This window comes from Bombyx mori, chromosome 19 (assembly GCF_030269925.1).
Source record: "Bombyx mori chromosome 19, ASM3026992v2".
In the NCBI taxonomy this organism is placed as follows: Eukaryota; Metazoa; Arthropoda; class Insecta; order Lepidoptera; family Bombycidae; genus Bombyx; species Bombyx mori.
This window is the reverse complement of record NC_085125.1, coordinates 13,388,752-13,410,828: the sequence shown is the minus strand read 5'-3', so window position 1 is coordinate 13,410,828 and position 22,077 is coordinate 13,388,752. Positions and strand designations below refer to the sequence as shown.

Genomic DNA, 22,077 nt, shown 5'->3' with positions numbered 1-22,077 from the left:
GCAAGCCGTAGCCCACTGAGTTTCTCGCCGGATCTTCTCAGTGGGTCGCGATTACGATCCGATGGTAGATTCTGCGAAGCATTGCTCTTGTTAGGGCTAGTGTCAGCAAATTCTTTCAGATAGAGCCCGTGAGCTCACCTACCCGTCCACGCGTAAATGGAATAGCCCCCTAGGTTACCAGCGAATATGTAGGGGGGAAAAAGTACGGCAATTTTTTTTCTAAGACAACTGAAATTTACCCTGTGACGCAATATTTAGTGCCGTTGACTGGCTGGTCCGGGAATCCTAATTAAGGGCTAGGTGACCGTGAGCGAGTTGTCCCGGACTAATTTTAAATATTGTTGTTACTAACCTTATACTCTTTGCTAATTACGATATTTTTACTTGTCAAAATTTAAGTCAGTCGCACAATAAATGTCGTTGCAACCACACACAGTTTTTCTTTACGGATAGTACGCAAACCAAATTGAACCTTAATTACATCATTCATATTGGTCAAATTCGAGCGGATTTTTTTGAACATACAAGCTATCGAAAATGGACGCCGGTCAGTGAAAATATTGTTTTCCAGTAAACCGTAAACCACATTCCAGTGATTTAAAGACAAATAATTTATACATAATTTATAAATATTACAATTTTATTCCGTTTTCTGGTTGGACGGTACTATGGATGAACTTTTGAACGTTTTAGAAGATACCGCTGCGCTCTTAAACAAAACTCAAATTAATTTAAAGAAATGTCCAAAAGCTAGATTGACAAGAGGTTATGTAGAAGCAAGAATCAAATGTATCGAAGACTATTGGACTACATTTAAGCAAACGCATCTACAATTGGTAAAAATAACACCGAAAGAACAAAGACAAGAGTTACCATATTTTCAAAATGAAGATTACTTTGTGTTCGAAGATTTGTATCTCGTCTTGTTAGCCGATTTAAAAGATCTTTTGCAATCTTTCACACAAGCAGCCGCGCCGAGTACTTTAACGTCCTCACCAAATAATTCTAAGATTATTGCGGATACCGAAAACCTTGTTCGGTTACCGAGAATTGAATTACCTAAATTCACTGGAAACTATGAAGATTGGCCTACGTTTCAAGACCTATTTACCTCCTTAGTGGATAAGAACCCGGCTTTAAGTGACGTACAAAAGTTATATTATCTTAAGAGTGCAGTCAGCTGCGAGGCAGAAACATTATTAAAACCTATTCAAGTCACGGAAAACAATTATAAAAAAGCATGGAATATTTTGAAGTCAAGGTATGGAAATAAACGATTAATAATTAACTCAGTGTTGAAGAAATTATTTAATCAGAAGAAAATTAATTCTCAGTCTGCAAATCAATTAAAAAATTTATTAGACGTCACGACAGATTGTTTGAATAATTTAGAAAATTTAAACATACCTACGAGCTCCTGGGATCCTATAATTATATTCCTTGTGATACAAAAGTTAGACCCGGAGTCTCACAAAGAATGGGAGCAGACAGCTTATTCAAAATTAGAGGACGAACTACCAACTTGGGAGAATTTTAAGGATTTCCTGCAGTCAAGATACCGTACCTTAGAACTTGTATTGTCCGTGTCAGGGACTTGTAGCAGCCGTGACAAACCTGTAAGAGAACGTTCACATTTACTAACTGCCACAGCCACCACGTCACAGCCAAATGAAAGAACTTGCGTGCTCTGTAAAGAAAAACATACATTATGTCATTGTAAGAATTTTACCAAACTGCAACCTGAAGAAAGAGCTGATTATGTCAAGACCAACAATCTGTGTTTTAACTGTTTGGTGCCTGGGCATTCTGCTTACCAGTGTAAGTTACAAATGTCCTGTCGCTTATGTAGAAGACGGCATCACACTCTTCTCCACCGCCATCAAGACTCGGCACAAACTGAGGAAAAGAATCAACCGAGTGCATCTCACCACGGGGTAGAAGAGAAAGAAGAGGTTATAAATAGCATGGTGGCGTCACATCACAGAACTAAGCAAAGTACAGCACTACTAGCCACAGCCATGGTTTTAACGAGGAACGAGCATAACCAAACCGTTGTTCTTCGTGCGCTAGTAGACCAAGGTTCGCAGGCTTCATTTTTAAGCGAGAAGGCGGCTCAAACGCTCAAACTTACCAGGCAATCAGCGAGAGGAAGTATTATCGGGGTGGGATCTACTAGGACTAATGTTGATCACGTGGTTCAACTTAAGATTGGCTCCCGCTGGAATCCAAGCTTCGAAATCAACATACAAGCATATGTTATGAGTAAACAGTTGACCACAAAGATCCCCTCCAAAGCTGTAACTGTCACACATTGGCCACATCTAGAAGGACTCAACCTGGCAGATCCAGACTACTACCAACCAGGTTCTATAGACTTACTTCTTGGTGTTAAAGAGTATGCACAGATTGTGCAACCAACACTTATTAAGGGCCCTCCAGGTTCTCCATGTGCCCAAGAAACCAACCTGGGGTGGATCCTCTTCGGAGAAATCGATAATAACCATGAAAATGAATCATTTCTGGTCCTTCATCATCAAGTCCATATAGATCATATGTTGAAATCTCTCTGGGAAATTGACAATGATAAAAAGAGAATATTAACAAAGGAAGAAAAGCTATGTGAAACAATATATGAAAGCACACATACGAGAAATAGTGAAGGAAGATATCTAGTAAGGCTGCCATTTAATACAAATAATCCAATTTCGATTGAAGGAAATACGAAGGAAATAGCTAGAAAAAGGTTACTTCAACTAGAAAGAAGATTTAAGAAAGAAACTAAACTGAAAGAAGATTATACAAAGGTCATGCAAGAATACATAAAAGCTAACTACATGGAAGAAATCCCTAAGAATGAAATAAATGAGAGAAAATCAGTATACTTACCTCATCACGCCGTGGTACACGCAGACAGAGAAACTTCTAAGACACGCGTAGTATTTGATGGTCCAGCGAAGGGCTCCAACTGCGTTTCTCTAAACGATGAATTGCTTGTAGGTCCGCAACTGCAAGAGGACTTAAGGAATATACTTATGAGATCGAGATTACACCGTGTTTGCTATGCAAGTGATATACAAAAGATGTACCTGCAAATATTACTTTATGAAGAAGACGCCGATCGATATCAACGCCTTTTGTGGAGAGAGAATGATTCAGACCCGATTAAAGAATATCGTATGCTTCGTGTTACATTTGGTACAGCGGCGGCTCCTCACCTGGCTGTAAGAACGCTTCACCAGGTGGCGGACGATGAAGGTCGAAATCATCCAATGGCTGTTCGAATTATTAAAGAAGATTTTTACATGGACGATCTAATGTCGGGGGAGAGCAGTGCTCCTGAAGCCATAAAGAGAGCACAAGAAGTAGATAATATTCTACAGAAAGGTGGATTTGTATTATCAAAATGGTCATCCAATTCTGCTGAATTTTTGAAATTTATAGAACCAAACAAACGTACATCTCTAGCACAGTTGGATTTTAAATTGGATGGAAAAGTACAAGCCCTAGGTTTGATATGGAACCTGGGCACGGATCAATTTCAATACAAGGTTAACTTACCAGCAAGGTCAAGCAGTATTACAAAGAGAGGCATACTATCTGATATTCAAAGACTTTTTGACCCACTGGGATGGATCGCCCCTAGCTTTTTGGCTATTTTGGCTAAGATACTCATACAAAGGCTATGGCTAGAACCGATTGGCTGGGATGACGAGATTAACCAATCGCTGTTACACGATTGGCTGACAATAAGAGAAGACTTTGAACATGTAAAAGAGATAGGTATTCCAAGATGGCTAAACACAGTAAGCACACAGATGGAAAACATCGAGGTTCATGGTTTCAGCGATGCTTCCATGAAAGCCTATGCTGCTGTAGCTTACATTCGTGTGAAGAGGGAAGATGGTTCAGTATTCACCAATCTATTAGCTGCCCGTACTAGAGTGGCACCACTCCGTACCGTGTCTCTACCACGCCTGGAGTTATGTGGGGCGTTTTTATTAGCAAAGTTACTTAAGCAAATAGAAAATGCAATGCGTATACCTACTTCTAACATCTATGCATGGACAGATTCATCAATTGTTCTTGCATGGCTATCTGGTGATCCTCATAGATGGAAGACATTCGTGGCGAACCGGGTCGTAGAAATTGTAGAGAATGTAAACACACATCGATGGTTCCATGTAGCTTCGGAAGAGAATCCTGCAGACATCGGGTCGCGAGGCATGCTGCTGGCGGACTTGAAACAGAAACAGTTGTGGTGGACAGGGTCTAAGTGGTTATGCAAAAAAGAAATAATATACAGTAAGCCAGGAATAACAGAAACAGAATTGGAAATGAAACCAGTAAAATTAAATACTTACCACAATGCAGAAGAACTAAAACCTTTAACCGCTCAGTTTGAAGATTTTGATACGTTACCAGAATTACTAAAAACTATTATTTACTGTAAAAGATTTTTAAGATACAAAAGTAATTTAAGTACGAGCAAGGAAATAACTACACAAGAATTTGAAGAGGCGCTTATCACATGCATTAAGTTAGTACAACAAGAATTTAAAGAAGAAATAGATCGGCTAAGAGATAAGAAACAAGTTAGAAAAAAAAGTAAATTACGATCGCTAAACCCATACCTGGATGAGAATCATATCCTCAGGGTGGGCGGTCGCCTTAAACATACTAACTTACCTGATGATCGAAAACACCCAATTATTCTTGGAAATAAGAACACCCTAGTACACTTGGTCGTTGCTGACGCCCATATCAAGACACTACATGGAGGGGTTCAGTTAATGCTATGTTATCTCAGATCAAAGTATTGGATCTTAAGGGCAAAATCAATAACAAAGAAGCATGAGTACATCAATGTTTAATATGCGCCAGAATGAATGCTATTACCAGAACGTCACTGTAGCAATATTATTATTAAATTAATACTAAGTCTCAAGTTAAGCATTGTATTGTATTATGATGTCTAGTATTTAAGCAACCTTTATTTCGTTTTGTAGAATATTGTTTTGAAGTCACCTTGAGTAATTAGTGCAATAGATTTAGAAAGAACTTAGTAGTCCTTTGGTGGGCGGTATGTTGTTACTAACCTTATACTCTTTGCTAATTACGATATTTTTACTTGTCAAAATTTAAGTCAGTCGCACAATAAATGTCGTTGCAACCACACACAGTTTTTCTTTACGGATAGTACGCAAACCAAATTGAACCTTAATTACATCATTCAAATATCATTTATTTTTATTTATAAATATCACTTCCAGTAAATACCACAAGACGGGCAACAACATTCTTGTTGTGATGTCTATGGACTCTAAGTTGGCATTTTACCTTTAACCATTTCAGGTTTACCCCTTCCAAACCAAAAATCAGGTAGGTATTTTAAACTAAACGAGTACCACAATTTAACCATTTAAAATAATGAAAAACACAGGTTTTACCGGTTGAAATTATTGCACTTCGTAATTTTATTCTTAGTTATTTTCTTGAGAAAATCATGTGTGAAGATGCATTAAGGTCTAAAATAATGGTGTTCTTTACCTATGTTCTTTTAGATTCTGTATAAGTTTTTATTCAAACTAGTGCCAAAACAGTGTTGTCATTAACTAACTACCTCTACATTCAACAATTGTAAACGAACGAAGTTCAATATTTAAAAACAATCAAAAGATGGCAGTACGAGCGCTACAAAATTAAACCAATCAGATTGTTTGACATTTAAAACCCCACGCTTTGTTTTGACATTTTATGCACGCATCTGTCATCAAAGCGCTAACATGTGAGCGAAATGGAAATATAATTTCCAGTGTGCTAGATAGGGATAGTTGCGCGACGGCGCATTTAATTCCCGCCGTCCCCCGTTCGACAGTTGAGCTCGATTCCGTTCACAGAACGTAGTTCATGTCGATTATTTTTGTTTTTGTTGAGATACAGTGCTGTCAAATGTAATTTTATGTACTGAAAAAATCTAACAGTTGTGGTCAGTGGTCCAGAACCAAAACAAAGTGTTTGCATGGATTGAGTGATCAACTATGTTACCTCCCACGGCCGGTCTCTCACAAGAACAGCGCGACCGGACCGAAATGGCATTCCAACACCGACGTGACGTGAGGGAATTGACCCGAGAAATCATCAGGGACGCTCGCGTCGCTAACAGACAACAGTCCTCATCTCCTGGAGGTACGCCGGTCCAAATCAAACGACGCCACGTTTCCGCCATTCTTGTCAAATTGACATGATGTGTCAAGGTGACATTAACATGAAAACAATGCTGTTTTCGGCTCGAAATTACGATAAAAATAAGATGCGACCCCATTACTAATGTATACAAGTCAAATACAAAAGAATTTAGGTCTGTTACGTCATCAAAGCGTACGTTCTCAAGAAATAAAAATGGCGCCAAGTCGCCACATTGCTTATCAAACCTAGCTTTAGAAGACTTTTTTAACGAATCTATTCGAAAAAGTAGGTTAAATATCTTTGTTGTTTCCATAAATAAGCTTATGCTCTTATATAACATAACTGGTGCTGTAAAACAGAACAGAATTGGCACGTGTTCGGGTTATTTTTAGCTCGTTCATTAGCTACGTAATGTCGGCCTACATTGCATTAATCAAGGGAGTATTTTGTCTCTTAAATAACTTATAAAAACACTAAAATATTTCATTGATAACAACAAAAAACTTTGTTGCTGTGTTTGTTTTTGTTGAATTCATATTGACTTTATTAAAATGTCTAAATGACAGGAAATTGACAGCGGTCAAGCCATACAAGATGGCTGCTGTCAAACCATTTGGATCACGCGGTTCGCTAGGCGGCGACACTTTGATTGTTTTTCATGTTATTATTATTAATAAACTCTCATAACAAAAACTATTTGCACGCCTTGATGTTTTTCAATCTAAAACAGATACTTGCAGTTGGGTTTAGTTATCAAAATGTATAAAGTAACATACATAAGATATATGGTAGGTTTCTGATCTGAGATCAAAAAATGAAAATAAAATCCAAAACATAACTAAGACTGAAAAGGGAATCACGGATCGGTGCAGGTTGGAGAGGTTGGGCATACACCCTCTTCACAAAACATAACTGGGGTATTGGACTCTATAGGAGTAAAATAATCATAAATGAAATTTTATTATTTTAAGATGGGATCATTTATTTTAAAAAGAAATGTTATTTATGCTTTATATTTTTCATTCAACGCAAAAAGCATAAGTTCTATTACAGATATTTAAAAAGTTAAGGTAATTAATTAAAAATACAATACATAACAGATCTTATATGAAATATTATGATATAAGGCAAATGGACTACCTTACACTTACCTGAATAATTCGATCTATTCTGGAACGGATACAAAATATTATAATAGAATATGGATTTGACACAATTTGACAAATGTGTAAAATCAAACCCATAAAATAATAAATTGAATAATCTTGAATGTGATATATCCCTTTAGAAACACAAAGTGCAAATTCTAGCTATTTAATCATTATTATGTGCGAGTTATTTATTTAACATGCTTGATATTAGATTATAATTTATCATGCTTGATATTAGATGACCTATATCCAGACTGAGTATGAGGGTGAAACAGAAGGATTATAGAATATAAAGAAAAGAAACATCTTAATTCATTTATAGTTTTTCAAAATATTTCCAAGCACCATTTGAGTATTAATGCATATGATGAAACTATTGAGAAAAGTAGTGGACCCACTCGTTAGGATTCTTTTTGACAAACTTAGTGTCACCTTTGATTTTCTGGAATTTTGAAATTAATTTGTATATTATAATTATGTATATAAATATATATAAATAATTTTGAAATTAAGTTGAATAACAATAACAATAAAATTTGAAGTTAACAATTTTACTCCAGAAGATTCTGATCATTAAGTAGTTTGTATAGTTGAGTTTGCTGACAAGCATTATCCTAATAAAAGAGGATCCTATTGTGAAGATGCTGTTTTAGAAATGTATCCCAAACAGGTTGTTATCAAATATATAGTATTAACTTTAAAGACACTTAGTGACATTTTTTTTTCCCCGCATAATCATGATGAAATAGGCAGTCCCAAAGATTGCACCAATTATCTTCTTCCACACGTAATGTTGTTTCTTCACTATTTTTGGATGATTGAATCTTAGTACCATGATCATTACAAAAAAACTTAGGGTTTGTCACTTGTGATAATATCAAACACTTCATTGGAGATACTGCAGCTAAATATTCTCTATTTTCTGAACTTTTTTTTTTTGATTGAAGGATTACCGGTGGCCTGAACACCTTTCTAGCTTCACCAGGAGAGGTGGGCGAGCCAAGGCTGAGGGCGGGAATATTTTCTCCAGTTTTTTTTATTGCTTAGATGGGTGAAGAAGCTCACGGACCACCTGGTGTTAAGTAGTTACCTGAGCCCATAGACATCTACAAAGTAAATGCCGCCACTCACGTTGAGATGTGAGTTCTAAGGTCTCATTTTTACAGTACAACGACTGGCCCACCCTTCAAACCGAAACGCATTACTGCTTCACGGCAGTAATACGAAGGGTGGTGGTACATACGCGTGCGGATTCGCAAGACGTGCTACCACCAGAAATTACGCAAATCAAAATTTTGCGGGTTTGATTTTTATTACACGATGTTATTCCTTCACCGCGGAAGTCAATCGTGAACATTTGTTAAGTACTTTTTGTTATTTTAGAAAAATTGGTACCCGCCTGCGGGGTTCGAACAACGTTGCATCACTTGATACGAATGCACCGGGCGTTTAATCCTTTAGCTACGACGATACGTATATTATGGTTATCAAATAGGCTTACATACATGGCATACATGTATTGTTATACATTAACACTGACACTTCAGTGCATGTTTTTTAATTTTTTTTATTTTATTGCTTAGATTTGTGGACGAGCTCACAGCCCACCTGGTGTTAAGTGGTTACTGGAGCCCATAAACACCTACAACGTAAATGCGCCACACACCTTCAGATATAGTTCTAAGGTCTCAGTATAGTTACAACGGCTGCCCCACCCTTCAAACCGAAACGCATTACTGCTTCACGGCAGAAATAGGCGGGGCGGTGGTACCTACCCGTGCGGACTCACAAGAGGTCCTACCACCAGTAATTACGCAAATTATAATTTTGCGGGTTTGATTTTTATTGCACGATGTTATTCCTTCACCGTGGAAGTCAATCGTGAACATTTGCTAAGTACGTATTTCATTAGAAAAATTGGTACCCGCCAGCGGGATTCGAACACCGGTGCATCGCTCGATACGAATGCACCAGACGTCTTATCCTTTAGGCCACGACGACTTGATGGATGTCCACAATGATGATGGAGTAAAACTCATAAATTCATAATATTTGTGTGGGAACTGACTGATTGTTGGGCGTATTATATTGACCGTGCACAAGTAAATGTCTCATCCTGTCAATTACTGCCACGAAGAATTACGAATATCAGCAGTTATATTATTCGGTAACCATACTCGTCGAACTCTTAGTATCCGGTAACCATACTCGTCGAACTCGGCAAACAGTTCGACGTGCAATCTAACCTAAACATCAGGGCGCTGAGTTTCTCGCCGGATGTTCTCAGCGGGTCGCGATTCCGATCCGGCAGTAGATCCATTCGCGAAGCAGCTGCTCTTGAGTTGTTAGGTCTCCTTTGTAGGCGCTCGGAGAGCTGTTACCAAATCTCACCCCTCCTGGCTGAGTCCTCGCTCGCCCACCTGCCCTGGTAAAACTGGAAAGGGGCCACCAGTAATATCTCAAACATAAAAAACAAGTTATTAAAGTTCTATAAATATGTGATATAGTTGAGAGCTGGCGTCTCAGGTTGGGCGGTGTTACTCAAACTTCGTAGTACATACCGGTAACTAAGTAAACATAATGTCACTGAAGCTACAAAAACCTTTGTATAACTTGCATCGTGTCGGATGATGCTAGCAGGTGGAGTCGCGTTCTTATATCTTAGTTACGTAATTGAAACGTCGAGATAATAGACAGCCAGCTTTTGTAATTTAAAACAATAGCTCGGAGTTGCTTTGTTCCGTAGGAACAACACAACTAAATTGAAATAATTAAATGAAAGACTAGAAATAAATGGAGAGACTGCAGTAGAACATTGGATGTAAATCTAAATTGACTTTTAAGTAAAATAAATGTATAAACGCTCCCATCATCATTCAACGCGAAAATACCGTTTTAACTGTATTGGCATTCACATTTCATCTGATTACTTGCAAGGTTCGACCCCTCATGACTCTGCCTTCTAAGTTTTGTTGAAACAGTATAGGTAATAAAAAAACACGTTCAAAATAATAATATATTATATCCTTTTTTTATTTTTAATAACCATACTTCCATCTTTCCATCCATCCATCTTTCCCATTTTCACTCCTAAACTATCAAGCCAGTTCGAAGTGTGGGATTCAGAGAGATTAACGTGAACATTGACGTCACTGTTTGGGTATAGTGTTTTCTGTGTTAGCACGAAATTATATGCCATTCGGATACATTTTTACACAGTTATCTTAGCCGTCAATATTAGTTATACTGGTTTACTGGTAATAGGCCTCTTGTGAGTATGCGCGGGTAGGTACCACCACCCTGCCTATTTATGCCGTGAAGCAGTAATGCGTTTTGGTTTGAAAGGTGGGGCTACACTGTACTGAGAGACCTTGGAACTTATATCTCAAGGTGGGTGTCGCATTTACGTTATAGATGACTATGGGCTCCAGTAACACCAGGTGGGCTGTGAGCTCGTCCATCCAACTAAGCAATAAAAAATAACTTTAACAGTAGCCTAGATTAAGCGGTGTTTTATGGTTGATTCTTAAATTAAATAAATACGCGGAGCATTCTTTTAAGGAATACTCTATCGAATGTTTACCTAAGAGCAACAAAATAGGCTATATGTGATCACAACTACGGATCTCTTACTAGACGTTAAACACATTATTTGCCGGATTTAGCTAACGCCCGAAGTAAGCGGCTTTTTAGAGGTTTTATTTCTTATTAGTATCCTTTCGGCGATAAATCATAGCTTGAATTTAAATTTGATTACACACAAATTCTAATTTAAGATGTTTTAAATCTTTGACTTCACTCAACCTCGATTTATTGATTTCTTAATGATTTACATTATTTTAATTCTTCAACTTTTTAAACATTCCATTCGCAAGCAAAAGTCGATAATGTTATTTGTTGTCATGCAAAACGACGGGCAAGGTCCAACTAATGTGTACGACTTAATTTGCATTACGTTGTCAAAGTTCAATGCTCTGTGGTGCTTGGTGCGAATTTCTTAACGTTCTCGATAGCGTAAAAGTTAACTCAAATTTGTATACAGTTGAAACAGCGCCCGTAGCGGCAAATGTAGGCAAACGCAGTAATGACCTTCGGTTTGAAGGGCGGGACAGCCGTTGTACTGTTATAAGTGAGACCTTAGAACTCATGTCTTAAGGCGGGTTGCGGCATTTACGTTGTAGATGTCTATGGGCTCCGGTAACCACTCAACACCAGGTGGGCCGTGAGCTCATCCACCCATATAAGCAATTTTTTTTGTAATCCAAATGCATACACATTTGAGTTAACTTTTACTCTATCGAGAACATTAATAAACTCGCACTAAGTACAGAAAATATAAACGATTTAATTTCGTATTTTGTTCGTTTTCTGCAAAAAAACATGAAACAATTTATGCTAGAATGAGATGGAAGCAAGTCACGCCTAGCACTAAACACGATTTTTTCTATTTAATCAGAATGTATCCTTGAAGGGATTACTAAAGTTCATAGATATAAAAATGACAGGAATTCCACTTACCACCTTGAACCTTGAGGTTAGTATCAATTACATTGGTACAAAAGACGTCCCTCCCCCACTCTTTAAATCAGAACGCGCTCACGCATCAATAATCATATCTTTATATTTCAGTCGAAATATTAACGATCGTATATATGATTAATTAATGGTAGGCAGGGGCTTGACTCGGCCCCTTGGCATTGCTGAAGCCCATGGGCGACGGTAACCACTCACCAACAGGTGGGCCGGACGCTCGTCTGCATAAAAGGGCAATAAAAAAACTGTCCTTTTCTAGTACGCATAGGCAAAAACCTTGTAAAAATTAGACCAATAGTTGTCCGAATTGTACAGTATATAGGCTGTTTTAATCTAAATAAAATACATAAGAAGAATTTAACGAGAATTTCTATTACTATTAAAGATACGATAATTATTAGAAGATGATAATGTTTTATGAAAGATTATAGACCTAAGTGTAATTGTTTCGGAATACTCTGAAACTTTTCCAAAAAACATTGTCAAATTTCAGCGAATTTACACAAAACCATAATGAATTAACCACCTAAACCTTTCTCCTGGAACCGCTTCGTTCATTTAGGAAAACCATAAGAAAATCCGATATCAGAAGAGTACATTGTATTATAATAAATATGATGTGATTTTAAAGCCGCTTTGAAAAATTCGCAACATTATGTGCATCATTAATACTGAATTATGTAGAAAAATCAATACTAACACTAACAATAGATTAAAGCTAATACTTTACTTCTTAAATAGGGCTTAACATTTTTCTAAATTACTAGCGACCCGCCCTCGCTTCGCTTCGGAAACATTAAAACACACACATGAAACCAAAAAAATTAAATAAAATAAAAATTAAAAAAAGTAGCCTATGTTCATCAGGGACAATGTCGGCTTCTAATGGAAAAAGAATTTTTCAAATCGGTCCAGTAGTTTCGGAGCCTATTCGAAACAAACAAACAAACAAGTCTTTCCTCTTTATAATATTAGTATAGATATAAATAAAAAATAAAACAGCATATCCCTGCTACTATATTTTCTTGTAAACATACATTACGATTCGGGTCAGTCGGGGAAAGTATTGTAAACAACGACGGCCTTGATTTAATTCTTGCGTCACCCTCGCTAGTAGTACGTTGACCCCGCGATCGATAAAACTCCCCCCACTCACAGTTCCGCGTCATAAAGAAACGCTAATTTAATGCTCACTGATGATTGATGACCATGAGTCGATTGATACATTACCGTTATAGGGATATTATTATTACTAACGGTCGCAGAGTGTTCGAAATTCGACCATAATTAATTTAAATTATAACTTTGAAGGTTATTAAGGTTGTATTATCAAAGAACATACTTCTATAATAACAGATTTCACCAAGGCTACATTATAGACAAATAATATTAAGACAAACAATGTTATTCTATTCTCAATTCGAACACAGACTTTAACATTAAACAAAAGTATACTTATATGCGTGTGTGTGTCAAATACGCAGTAGTGTGTGTGTAATGTTTTTTTTATTGATTTAATGCGTTATACTCAAATTCCTTTACTGTCTCAGCCACTCCTCTTTGGAATAGCCTTCCCCCGAGTTTTCGTGAAGCACATTCGGTTGATGCTTTCAATGTTTAAATGTTCAATGATCAATGTTTTTGTGCAATAAAGAATTTTCAATCAATCAATCAATTTAATATATTTGTATGCACAATTAAAAAAGAATTGCATTCTGCACTACTTCTCTATATCTATATATTAATACGTGAAGCAAAAACTTTGTATCCCTTTTTACGAAAATGGAGGAGTATGAAATTTTCCACACTTATAGAGAATATAAAGAAGAAGTGCACAATTCTAATATTTTTTTAAAATAATGAATAAAAGATACATTAAATCAATAAAGAAAACATTACACACACTCCCATGTATTTGACACACACACGCATGCATAGGTACTATTTATTTATTGTAAAAATTTTGTTGTTCTTGACGTCTGTGGTCAAATTGAGAATAGATTGTTTGTCTTTATTAATATTTTTCTATATTGTAGTCTTGGCGTTGAAAATACAATCATAATAGTGTACAAACTTACAATTCCAATTAATTATAGTCGAACTTCGACTACTGCGGGACCTCTAGTTCTCTATATTTGTGGGGAATTTTATACTCCCCCATACGCGTAATACTCGTAAAAAAAATTTGCTTCGCGGATGAATATATAGATTTCTGTGTAAATAGTCGTATGTCGGTATGCGAGTCGGGTTGACCAGTTGAACTTTGTACATGTCGTGAACTCAGAGGATATATTTTATCTGTCAAGTGGATACAATATATTGAGAGGCGCAAGGCTACTCTTGCTTTAAGCGACATTTTTGCAAATTTACAGGAAAACCATTTAATGTTAAAAATTTCGAAAAAAAAAATCGTAACAAAAAAAACCATCTTTAGCTCTTTGAATGGGATAAATTTGATTGAAGTTCAATTAAAAACATTGAATTGTTGATATTAAATACCAAATACGCTTCAGGTGGTCCGTTCGCTGCTTCGCTTCGAGTAGTTCCGATTACTAACTGCCTTTGTGTCATCTCAGCAGTGCTTTTACAGTCGACACGACATCCCTAGATTTATCGAGAACATTCTGGGCAAGTCGAGTAGCTTCGATGTGTTTTTCCGCTATCTGACGATAGATGGAGTTGTACTTCTCGAGCGTTCTCGATGTTACTAGTTCTTTTTAATATTCGTTTCTGCTATTCAGCGATAGATGGCGTTACTCTTACCGGCATATTATTACCAATTTAACCAAAACTTATAATACCTTTGTTTATTTCCACAGTAAGAAACCGTTTCCCTTCGACTTCATCGACGGACGAAAATGAGAGCGGCACAGACGGCGAGGCGGACCGGTCGCGCCGGCAGACCATCCTCCACGGAGTCTCCGGCATGCAGCCCCAGGGTCAGATAGTGACAATACGGAAACGTCGAGGGAACCTCGCCAAGCATTCGGTGAAGATATTGAAGCGATGGCTGTACGACCACAGGTACAACGCGTACCCGAGCGACGCCGAGAAAATAGCGCTCAGCCAGGAGGCCAATTTGAGTGTCTTGCAGGTGAGCAGAACGAATAAGCACCTCAAATTAATTTAGAGTCGTCGTGGCCTAAAGGATAAGACGTCCGGTGCATTCGTGTTGAGCGATGCAACGGTGTTCGAATCCCGCAAGCGGGTACCAATTTTTCTAATGAAATACGTACTTAATAAATGTTCACGATTGACTTCCACGGTGAAGGAATAACATCGTGTAATAAAAATCAAACCCGCAAAATTATAATTGGCATAATTACTGGTGGTAGGACCTCTTGTGAGTCCGCGCGGGTACCACCACCCCGCGTATTTCCGCCATGAAGCAGTAATGCGTTTCGGTTCGAAGGGTGGGGTAGCCGTTGTAACTATACTGAGACCTTAGAACTTATATCTCGAGTCTTATCCTTTAGGCCACGACGACTTCGAACGACTTCGATAACTTTTAGTCAAGTGAAATTAATGAATGAATGGCTTTTATTGTTCCTAATCCGTGCCAGGTATGTAACTGGTTTATAAACGCGAGACGTCGCATCTTGCCGGAGATGATACGTCGCGAGGGTCATGATCCGTTACACTACACGATCTCACGCCGCGGACGGAAACAACCCTCGGGCGCTTCCTCCAGCGCGTCCAACTCTGGAGTCGTTGTCGCTTCTTGGGACGGAGCTGATGTTGAGGTAAGACATAGAAAGGTGGTGGAGTTTGTCCACAACAAGACAGACCTCTGATGTTATTCAACAAAAAAGTACCTGCAAGCATCTGAAATATACAGTCGCTTAGTGGGTAAGGCACTAAAAACACATTTAGGTCCATGATCAACTCCTAACACCTACAGACCGTCAACTCACACTGGTTCCGCATACCCCCTAGATGCGAAAACCCTGTATGAGGTTTGGCCCTTACCAGAAATAAAAGCATATGTAACCAGTCAAGTTTCCACCAGTTGCCAAGTTGATAAAATATGAGTATTTCTCGAAACACTTAATGAATAAATCACTTCTGATCTCTATTCCATTCAAAATGTATTGATTTTTATGGTTTTCAATTATTCATCCGAAATAGTGTTAAAATTCATTGAAGTTATGAATAACTAAATAATTTATTTTAAGTTAAAAACAACGATTGTTTCAATTCTCGCATTAAATCTATTTGCACCATCAACAGAATGATCCAGACCGCAGCGCAGAGCAAGAGTACACTGATGGTCTACTGGTGTATCGTAGTGAAGGAGATGACATTGCAGACGGTGAAGAAGGCTACTCCTCCAGTGCGGTCAGCGAGGAAGAAGTGAAATACGATCCTTCTGTGTGGCAGTCGGTCATCAGATACGGACCAGAAGATAAGGAGATACATCCCGCTGTCAGAGGGTATGTTGATATTTTTAAAAACTGACAGTTACTGTGTACTGATGCTGTTCCTTTATTTAAACCCTGGTAAAACAGCAGTATAATTATATTTCTTTGAAATATAAGATAACATTAATTAATTTCAATGTAATTAATTTTGTGGTCCAGTAATTTTGGTAATCAAATACCAGTATATACAAGGGAACTGTTTTCGTTACCTATTCTTGGCACGAAAATTAATACTAAAAATATTTAATATTCAACAAGTAATGTGTATGGAAATTATTAATGCTTACTCTATTCTAAGAGTTACAGGTTTGAACTCAGAGGGCGCCCTCCTCCTGATGTTACTGTTATGCACTTATATTATACTTCAATTTGTTTTTGTATTTAAAGTACGGCGTCGGCGGTGGTGACGGTGCGCACGGCGGAGGGGGCCGTGGAGGGCGACGGAGAGGGGGGTGAAGGGGAGGGAGAAGGCGGCACGCCGGGGGGCTGGCACCCACAACTCGCACATCTTCCGCAACTGCCGCACCCGCTCAGGAAACGGCTGCAGGCATGTATACCGATCACAGCCACGACTCTTGTGCTCTATTGTTCAACTTGAAACGGTTCTATTTTTTGTTTTGGTCACAGACAAATTGAGAAATTTTAGTTTGTATTAAACTGAGAATTTATGTAAAATATTATTACGCGCTGGAGTTCAGAATAAATAAAAATTGTACCGAAATACAAATTAACACTCTACTTAAAAGGCAAGTGCCTTTAAAATTCTCAATTCACTTCTTCCGCTTCGCTTCAGGTGATTCATTCGCTGTTTCGCTTCGAGTAGATCCGATCACTAACTGCCTTTCCCTGTAACGCTTTTATAGTCGATACGAAACCCCTAGTATTATCGAAAACATTCCTGACAGGTCGAGCAGTTTCGATATGTGTTTCCGATATTTGATAATAGATGGCGCTGTGCTTATCGAGCGTTCTCGGTTTTACTAGTCCTTTGATATTCGTTTCTCCTATTCGACGATAGGTGGCTTTACTTTTACGGGTGTAACAATATTTCATGACAATTGAAAAACTTTTTGGCAGGAACGTGAGGAGTGAAATTGTGTGATTTGTTTTATTTTGTCTATTTAGTGTTTCTTCAGGGTTAAATGTGTAATAACGGTAGTTTATTAACTGTTTAGTATCTATGAATGTGCAAAAATGTGGGAAAATCAAACAAAGCCGCTGATCGTAACTTCTCGGTATCTTCCAAAAAGTCCACTGAAAAAGTCTTAGTAAATTCCTAACATTTTACTGAGATTATATTTCATCCCATATCATCTCGTCTCATTTCCTTTTCATTTCATGCAATGTTTCATATTAATCAACTTCATTTAGTAAAATAATTTTTTCTATAAAAAAAATTTTTTCATTAAAATTAAAATAAGACATGACCTAAAGGTCTTAGTTACCAGGTCATAAAATTCCTTTAAAAAAACCACGACTATTGATGTCCGGGGCAACGAGCCGCACGAGGGCTCGTTGCCCCGGGGCGTGGCTGTGACTTGGCTCGTGTTGCAGGTGGTCCCGGCGGCGGGCGAAGGCGAGCGCGACAAGTTCAAGTGCCTGTACCTGCTGGTGGAGACCGCCGTGGCCGTGCGCCAGCGCGAGAAGGAAGCCGACGAGCTGCCCGTCTAGTAGCGGTACCACCACTCTCATCTGTATGTACCTTATCCTTACCTATATCCACGGTTAAGGAATAACATCGTGTAATAAAAATCAAACCCGCAAAATTATAATCTGCGTAATTACTGGTGTTAGGACCTCTTGTGAGTCCGCGCGGGTAGATACCACTACCTCGCCTATTTCTGCCGCGAAGCAGTAATGCGTTTCGGTTTGAAGGGCGGGGCAGCCGTTGTAACTGTACTGAGACCTTAGAACTTATATCTCAAGGTGGGTGGCGCATTTACGTTGTAAATGCCTATTGGCTCCGGTAACCACTTAACACCAAGTGGACTGTGAGCTCGTCCACCCATCTATGGCATAAAAAAACCAACATTATCAAATTCAAATCAAATAAACATTTTTTTTTAACTTACAGATGAGAGAATGTTGTAAGAACAATGAAGAAAGAAAAAAAAACAGTAATCTTCCACATTTGTACGTAGAGAGACGCACCACAATATTATTATTATGATGTCATGTTATAAATTATATTAATCGTATGTTGTAAAATGTTCCTGTAATAACGAACGTAGGTTGTATTATTGTATATCGGAACCGATTTTTTTATTGTCGTGTGCTTATCGTTACGTTACACGGCGACGCGTCTGAATATGTAAACGGAGCTCCGATACCTCGTAGGTCGTAGCTTCAAGACTATATAACTTTGTGACATATACTGTAAAATTAACATAAATATATATAAACATTAAACAAAAAAATATTAGCATATTAACTAACACGTTTACCGCGTTTGTATTGTGTTGGTCGCGTCAAGAGAATTGTTATTGCAGCAATGCCGCCGCGAGTTATTCTATAAATTTATAGTACCTATATCTCTAACATATACATGATATAAATATTTTTAAAACATTAAAATGAAATTCGTGTTGAATACTTAGTTATTAGTGCACTGTCGCCTCTTTTATACACGTGTTTCGATTCTAAGAGACTAAAATGCGAAGGAATGTTAATTATGTATAGCAAACAAAATAATCTATAGCTTTTAAATCCTAGAATCGACAAATCGGATACTCATAACAAAACCAGTCTTGTAGTTGTAAGTGATCATAAAGAAATTAAAATGTTCACGTCGATCGGTAATATGTATCAAAGATTTGTAATGAAATCGCTGAAATTCGTTTTGTTTATCAAAGTACCCACCAATTGATCCATAATGTCAAATTATGAGGTAAATAATTGTGTTCGGCCACGGAATTAATGCGATAGATCATACAAAATCAAAGGACAGAAATAAAAAATATATGAGACATTTGGATCACGTTCAGCTATCATACTTTAGAGCAAAAACACAACATTTATCTCAAGCTAACACAATAAACACTCCTACTAATCAGAACGAATTAATTTTTTATTTTCATTGCAAGTGGAACACCTCCTCAAAGCTACATCATCCATTCACGATCCGTCAGAACGCATTTTATCAGCGTCCGAACTGTAGTGTACTACGGATAACTTAATGTACGTTTTGGCCACAAATGACGTCACACATAAGTCGCGCTCATTTGATTCTCTAAATATCGGGCTGAAATTTTTAACTACTGACTCTGTGTTCCTTTCTAAAATGTAATAAAGCTAATTTGATGAATTAGGACAGATATTATGTACTTCTTCAACAGAAGAGGATGCCTTGCCTTTTATTAGAGCTATGTCTAAGATATGGCAATGTTTATAAGCAATATTATAGGTGTGCTAGTCTACAGATAATAATGAAACAACACACATAAAACATACTGAAGTGTCTTTATACAAGTTGATAAGTTTTCTACTTAATCCTAACTATTAAATTATTATAATTAAGCAATGGATTGTCGCCAAACACAGCTTGTTCGTTGACTGACTTTGATCGGAATTTTATACAAATTTTAACACATTGTCTTATTAATAATTTGTTCCAAAATAAAGTTGGTAACACTAATTGTGTGATTTGTTTCTTAAAAATACATTATTTTTCTTCTTTTCTGTTCAAATGACTGCTATTAGCAGTGTTATTTTTTATTAGATATTATTTATTATTATCTGGTATTTAATGTGTTCAAATTTTAAAAAAAAGGTATAGGATAAGTTATAAGATAGGATATGTATTATATTTTGTAATTGGAAACATTTAAGCAGTACTAAGTAACAGTTAATTATCATTTGATATACAACTTGATTTATATTAAAATCATCCTAGATATATTTTAATAAGTTCATGAAGCTATTACTAAAAATTCAAGTCGTAATTTAAATTTCAAAGTATTATCAACAAAATTTATTTTAATTCGAATATATGCAATACGATGAGTATATTTAAGCGCAATATTTTCCGAGTATTTCTTTTGTGCGTTGACTTTGTAATTTGGTTTCTCAGTAGATATAAACTGTGAACAGGAGAATTATACTATATTTAATGGTATTTTTTCTATTTAGTTTAATTAATAGAAGATAGTTTTTAGTTTTAAAGAAATAAAAAGCATATTTTATAAGAATGAAGGTTTATTTGTCTATAAAATGTCGATTTTAATATTTAAGCGCTTAGTTTTCTTGTAATTCATAAAATGGCAACACTATTAATACAAATAAAAATAATGGCATAGTTAATGTTTTGTTAAGTGGTATTTTTTAACTTACAATTGACAATATGTATGCAATAAGTCAACATTTCTTTAATTTTACCTGAGTACAATAAAGTAGAGGTTATATTTCGTTCTCAACTTCTGTAAATAATTGTGTAAGTTCTTTTTAGCGAATAAAATAAAATGGACAAAAACAATTGTTTACTTTTTAATTGTAGTCAGTCCTATATACCGGGTTAAATAAATATATGTGGGAATATTTAGGTGTAACCATTGGCCACACCGACCTGACAGATGACAGATGGTGCATGAAGTATAAGTGACAGATTGATTAAGACGAAATAAGAAAAGACGTACCTATATTTTGGTGAACTGATGATTAAATAAAATTTAACAAATTCGCTAATTTCATTGTGCACCGCGATCCCACAAAACTTTGGGGGCTCGTCCGGGATCGAAATCGACATCAAGATCGGTGATCAGTGTACAAAAGTTGCGAACAAAGACTACGCACACGGGAAAAAGTGAGGGTATTTTCACATTTCAAATTTCACGTGAAGACGTTTACAAAGAATTCTATTGATAGTAAAATGCCTCGGAAGGGTGTTAAAGAAGACGAAGAATGCTTTGCTGAACCTGCTCCACAAATTTCCTTCTGCGAATTAGAAAAATCTATGACTGCATTTTCTGGTGACGATGCATACGGCGTGGATACCTTTATAAAGGATTTTGAAGATATCGCTAATCTCATGCAATGGACGGGCATTGAAAAACTGATCTACGCAAAAAGGCTTTTGAAGGGGACAGCAAAATTGTTCCTGAGATCTTTGACTAGTAGGACTACATGGGAACTCTTGAAAACGGGATTAAAAGAGGAATTTGGATTACATCTGAACAGCGCAGCCATTCACAAGACCATATCAAATAGGAAGATGAAACCAGGTGAAACCTACCAACAATATTTTTTGCAACTCAAAGAACTAGCAGTACTCGGAAATATTGAAGATGACGCCCTAATGGAATACATCATTGATGGCATCCCTGACAATGAAATGAATAAAACTATACTATATGGGGCTTCCAACATCAAAGAATTTAGGAAAAAACTTGATTTATATGCTGAAATAAAGAAGAAATGTCGAACGTCAAACAAAGCTTATAATCAATCAACAACATCCAAGCCTACAACATCTGGATGGAAGAAACCATTACCTAAGAAGAGATGTTTCAACTGCGGAGACCTAGATCATGAATCTTCAGGCTGCTCTAAAGGAATAAAGTGCTTCCGTTGTAATGACTTTGGTCATAAGTCAACTGACTGTCCCAAAAATATAAAGAAGACTCTAGAAATAAAATGTAACAAGGAGAATGATAGCCAAGCACCCTACAAAGAAGTTTTGATCAATAATGTTATGGTAAAATCACTTATTGACACTGGCAGTGATGTGAACCTAATGAATGAATCTACATTTACTCAAATACATGGCGACACTTGTAACTACCATCCTGATT

At 37.0% G+C, this 22,077-nt stretch overlaps 2 protein-coding genes across 3 annotated transcripts; both read left to right on the top strand.

Moving 5' to 3' along the window:
* Window positions 1-537: 537 nt before the first annotated feature.
* On the top strand, window positions 538-4,912 carry LOC101744643 (uncharacterized). The gene is made up of 3 exons (XM_038017816.1): window positions 538-547; window positions 1,363-4,267; window positions 4,882-4,912. Exons 1-3 carry the CDS (start codon window positions 538-540, stop codon window positions 4,910-4,912), a joined length of 2,946 nt encoding a protein of 981 aa, XP_037873744.1.
* Window positions 4,913-5,754: 842 nt separating this feature from the next.
* Window positions 5,755-20,762, top strand: Achi (achintya). 2 transcript variants are annotated; one of them, XM_012688716.4, is made up of 7 exons: window positions 5,755-6,186; window positions 14,690-14,964; window positions 15,434-15,613; window positions 16,101-16,303; window positions 16,679-16,838; window positions 17,846-17,985; window positions 18,366-20,762. In XM_012688716.4, the coding sequence occupies exons 1-6, from the start codon at window positions 6,039-6,041 to the stop codon at window positions 17,960-17,962; spliced, it is 1,083 nt and encodes a 360-aa protein (XP_012544170.1). In that variant the 5' UTR covers window positions 5,755-6,038; the 3' UTR covers window positions 17,963-17,985; window positions 18,366-20,762. The 2 variants fall into 2 exon arrangements, with proteins under 2 accessions (XP_012544170.1, NP_001153660.1); NM_001160188.1 differs by lacking the exon at window positions 18,366-20,762 and having other exon boundaries at window positions 6,039-6,186; window positions 17,846-17,962.
* The last annotated feature ends 1,315 nt before the right edge of the window (window positions 20,763-22,077 follow it).

Bases quoted from the DNA above. Each gene is read 5' to 3' on its own strand.
- LOC101744643 (XM_038017816.1), top strand. The intron at 4,268-4,881 runs GTCTAAGTGGTT...AATATGCGCCAG, and splicing joins AAACAGTTGTGGTGGACAGG to AATGAATGCTATTACCAGAA.
- Achi (XM_012688716.4), top strand. From the start codon at position 6,039: ATGTTACCTCCCACGGCCGGTCTCTCACAAGAACAGCGCGACCGGACC. The intron at 15,614-16,100 runs GTAAGACATAGA...CACCATCAACAG, and splicing joins GGGACGGAGCTGATGTTGAG to AATGATCCAGACCGCAGCGC. The intron at 16,839-17,845 runs GCATGTATACCG...CTCGTGTTGCAG, and splicing joins CGCTCAGGAAACGGCTGCAG to GTGGTCCCGGCGGCGGGCGA.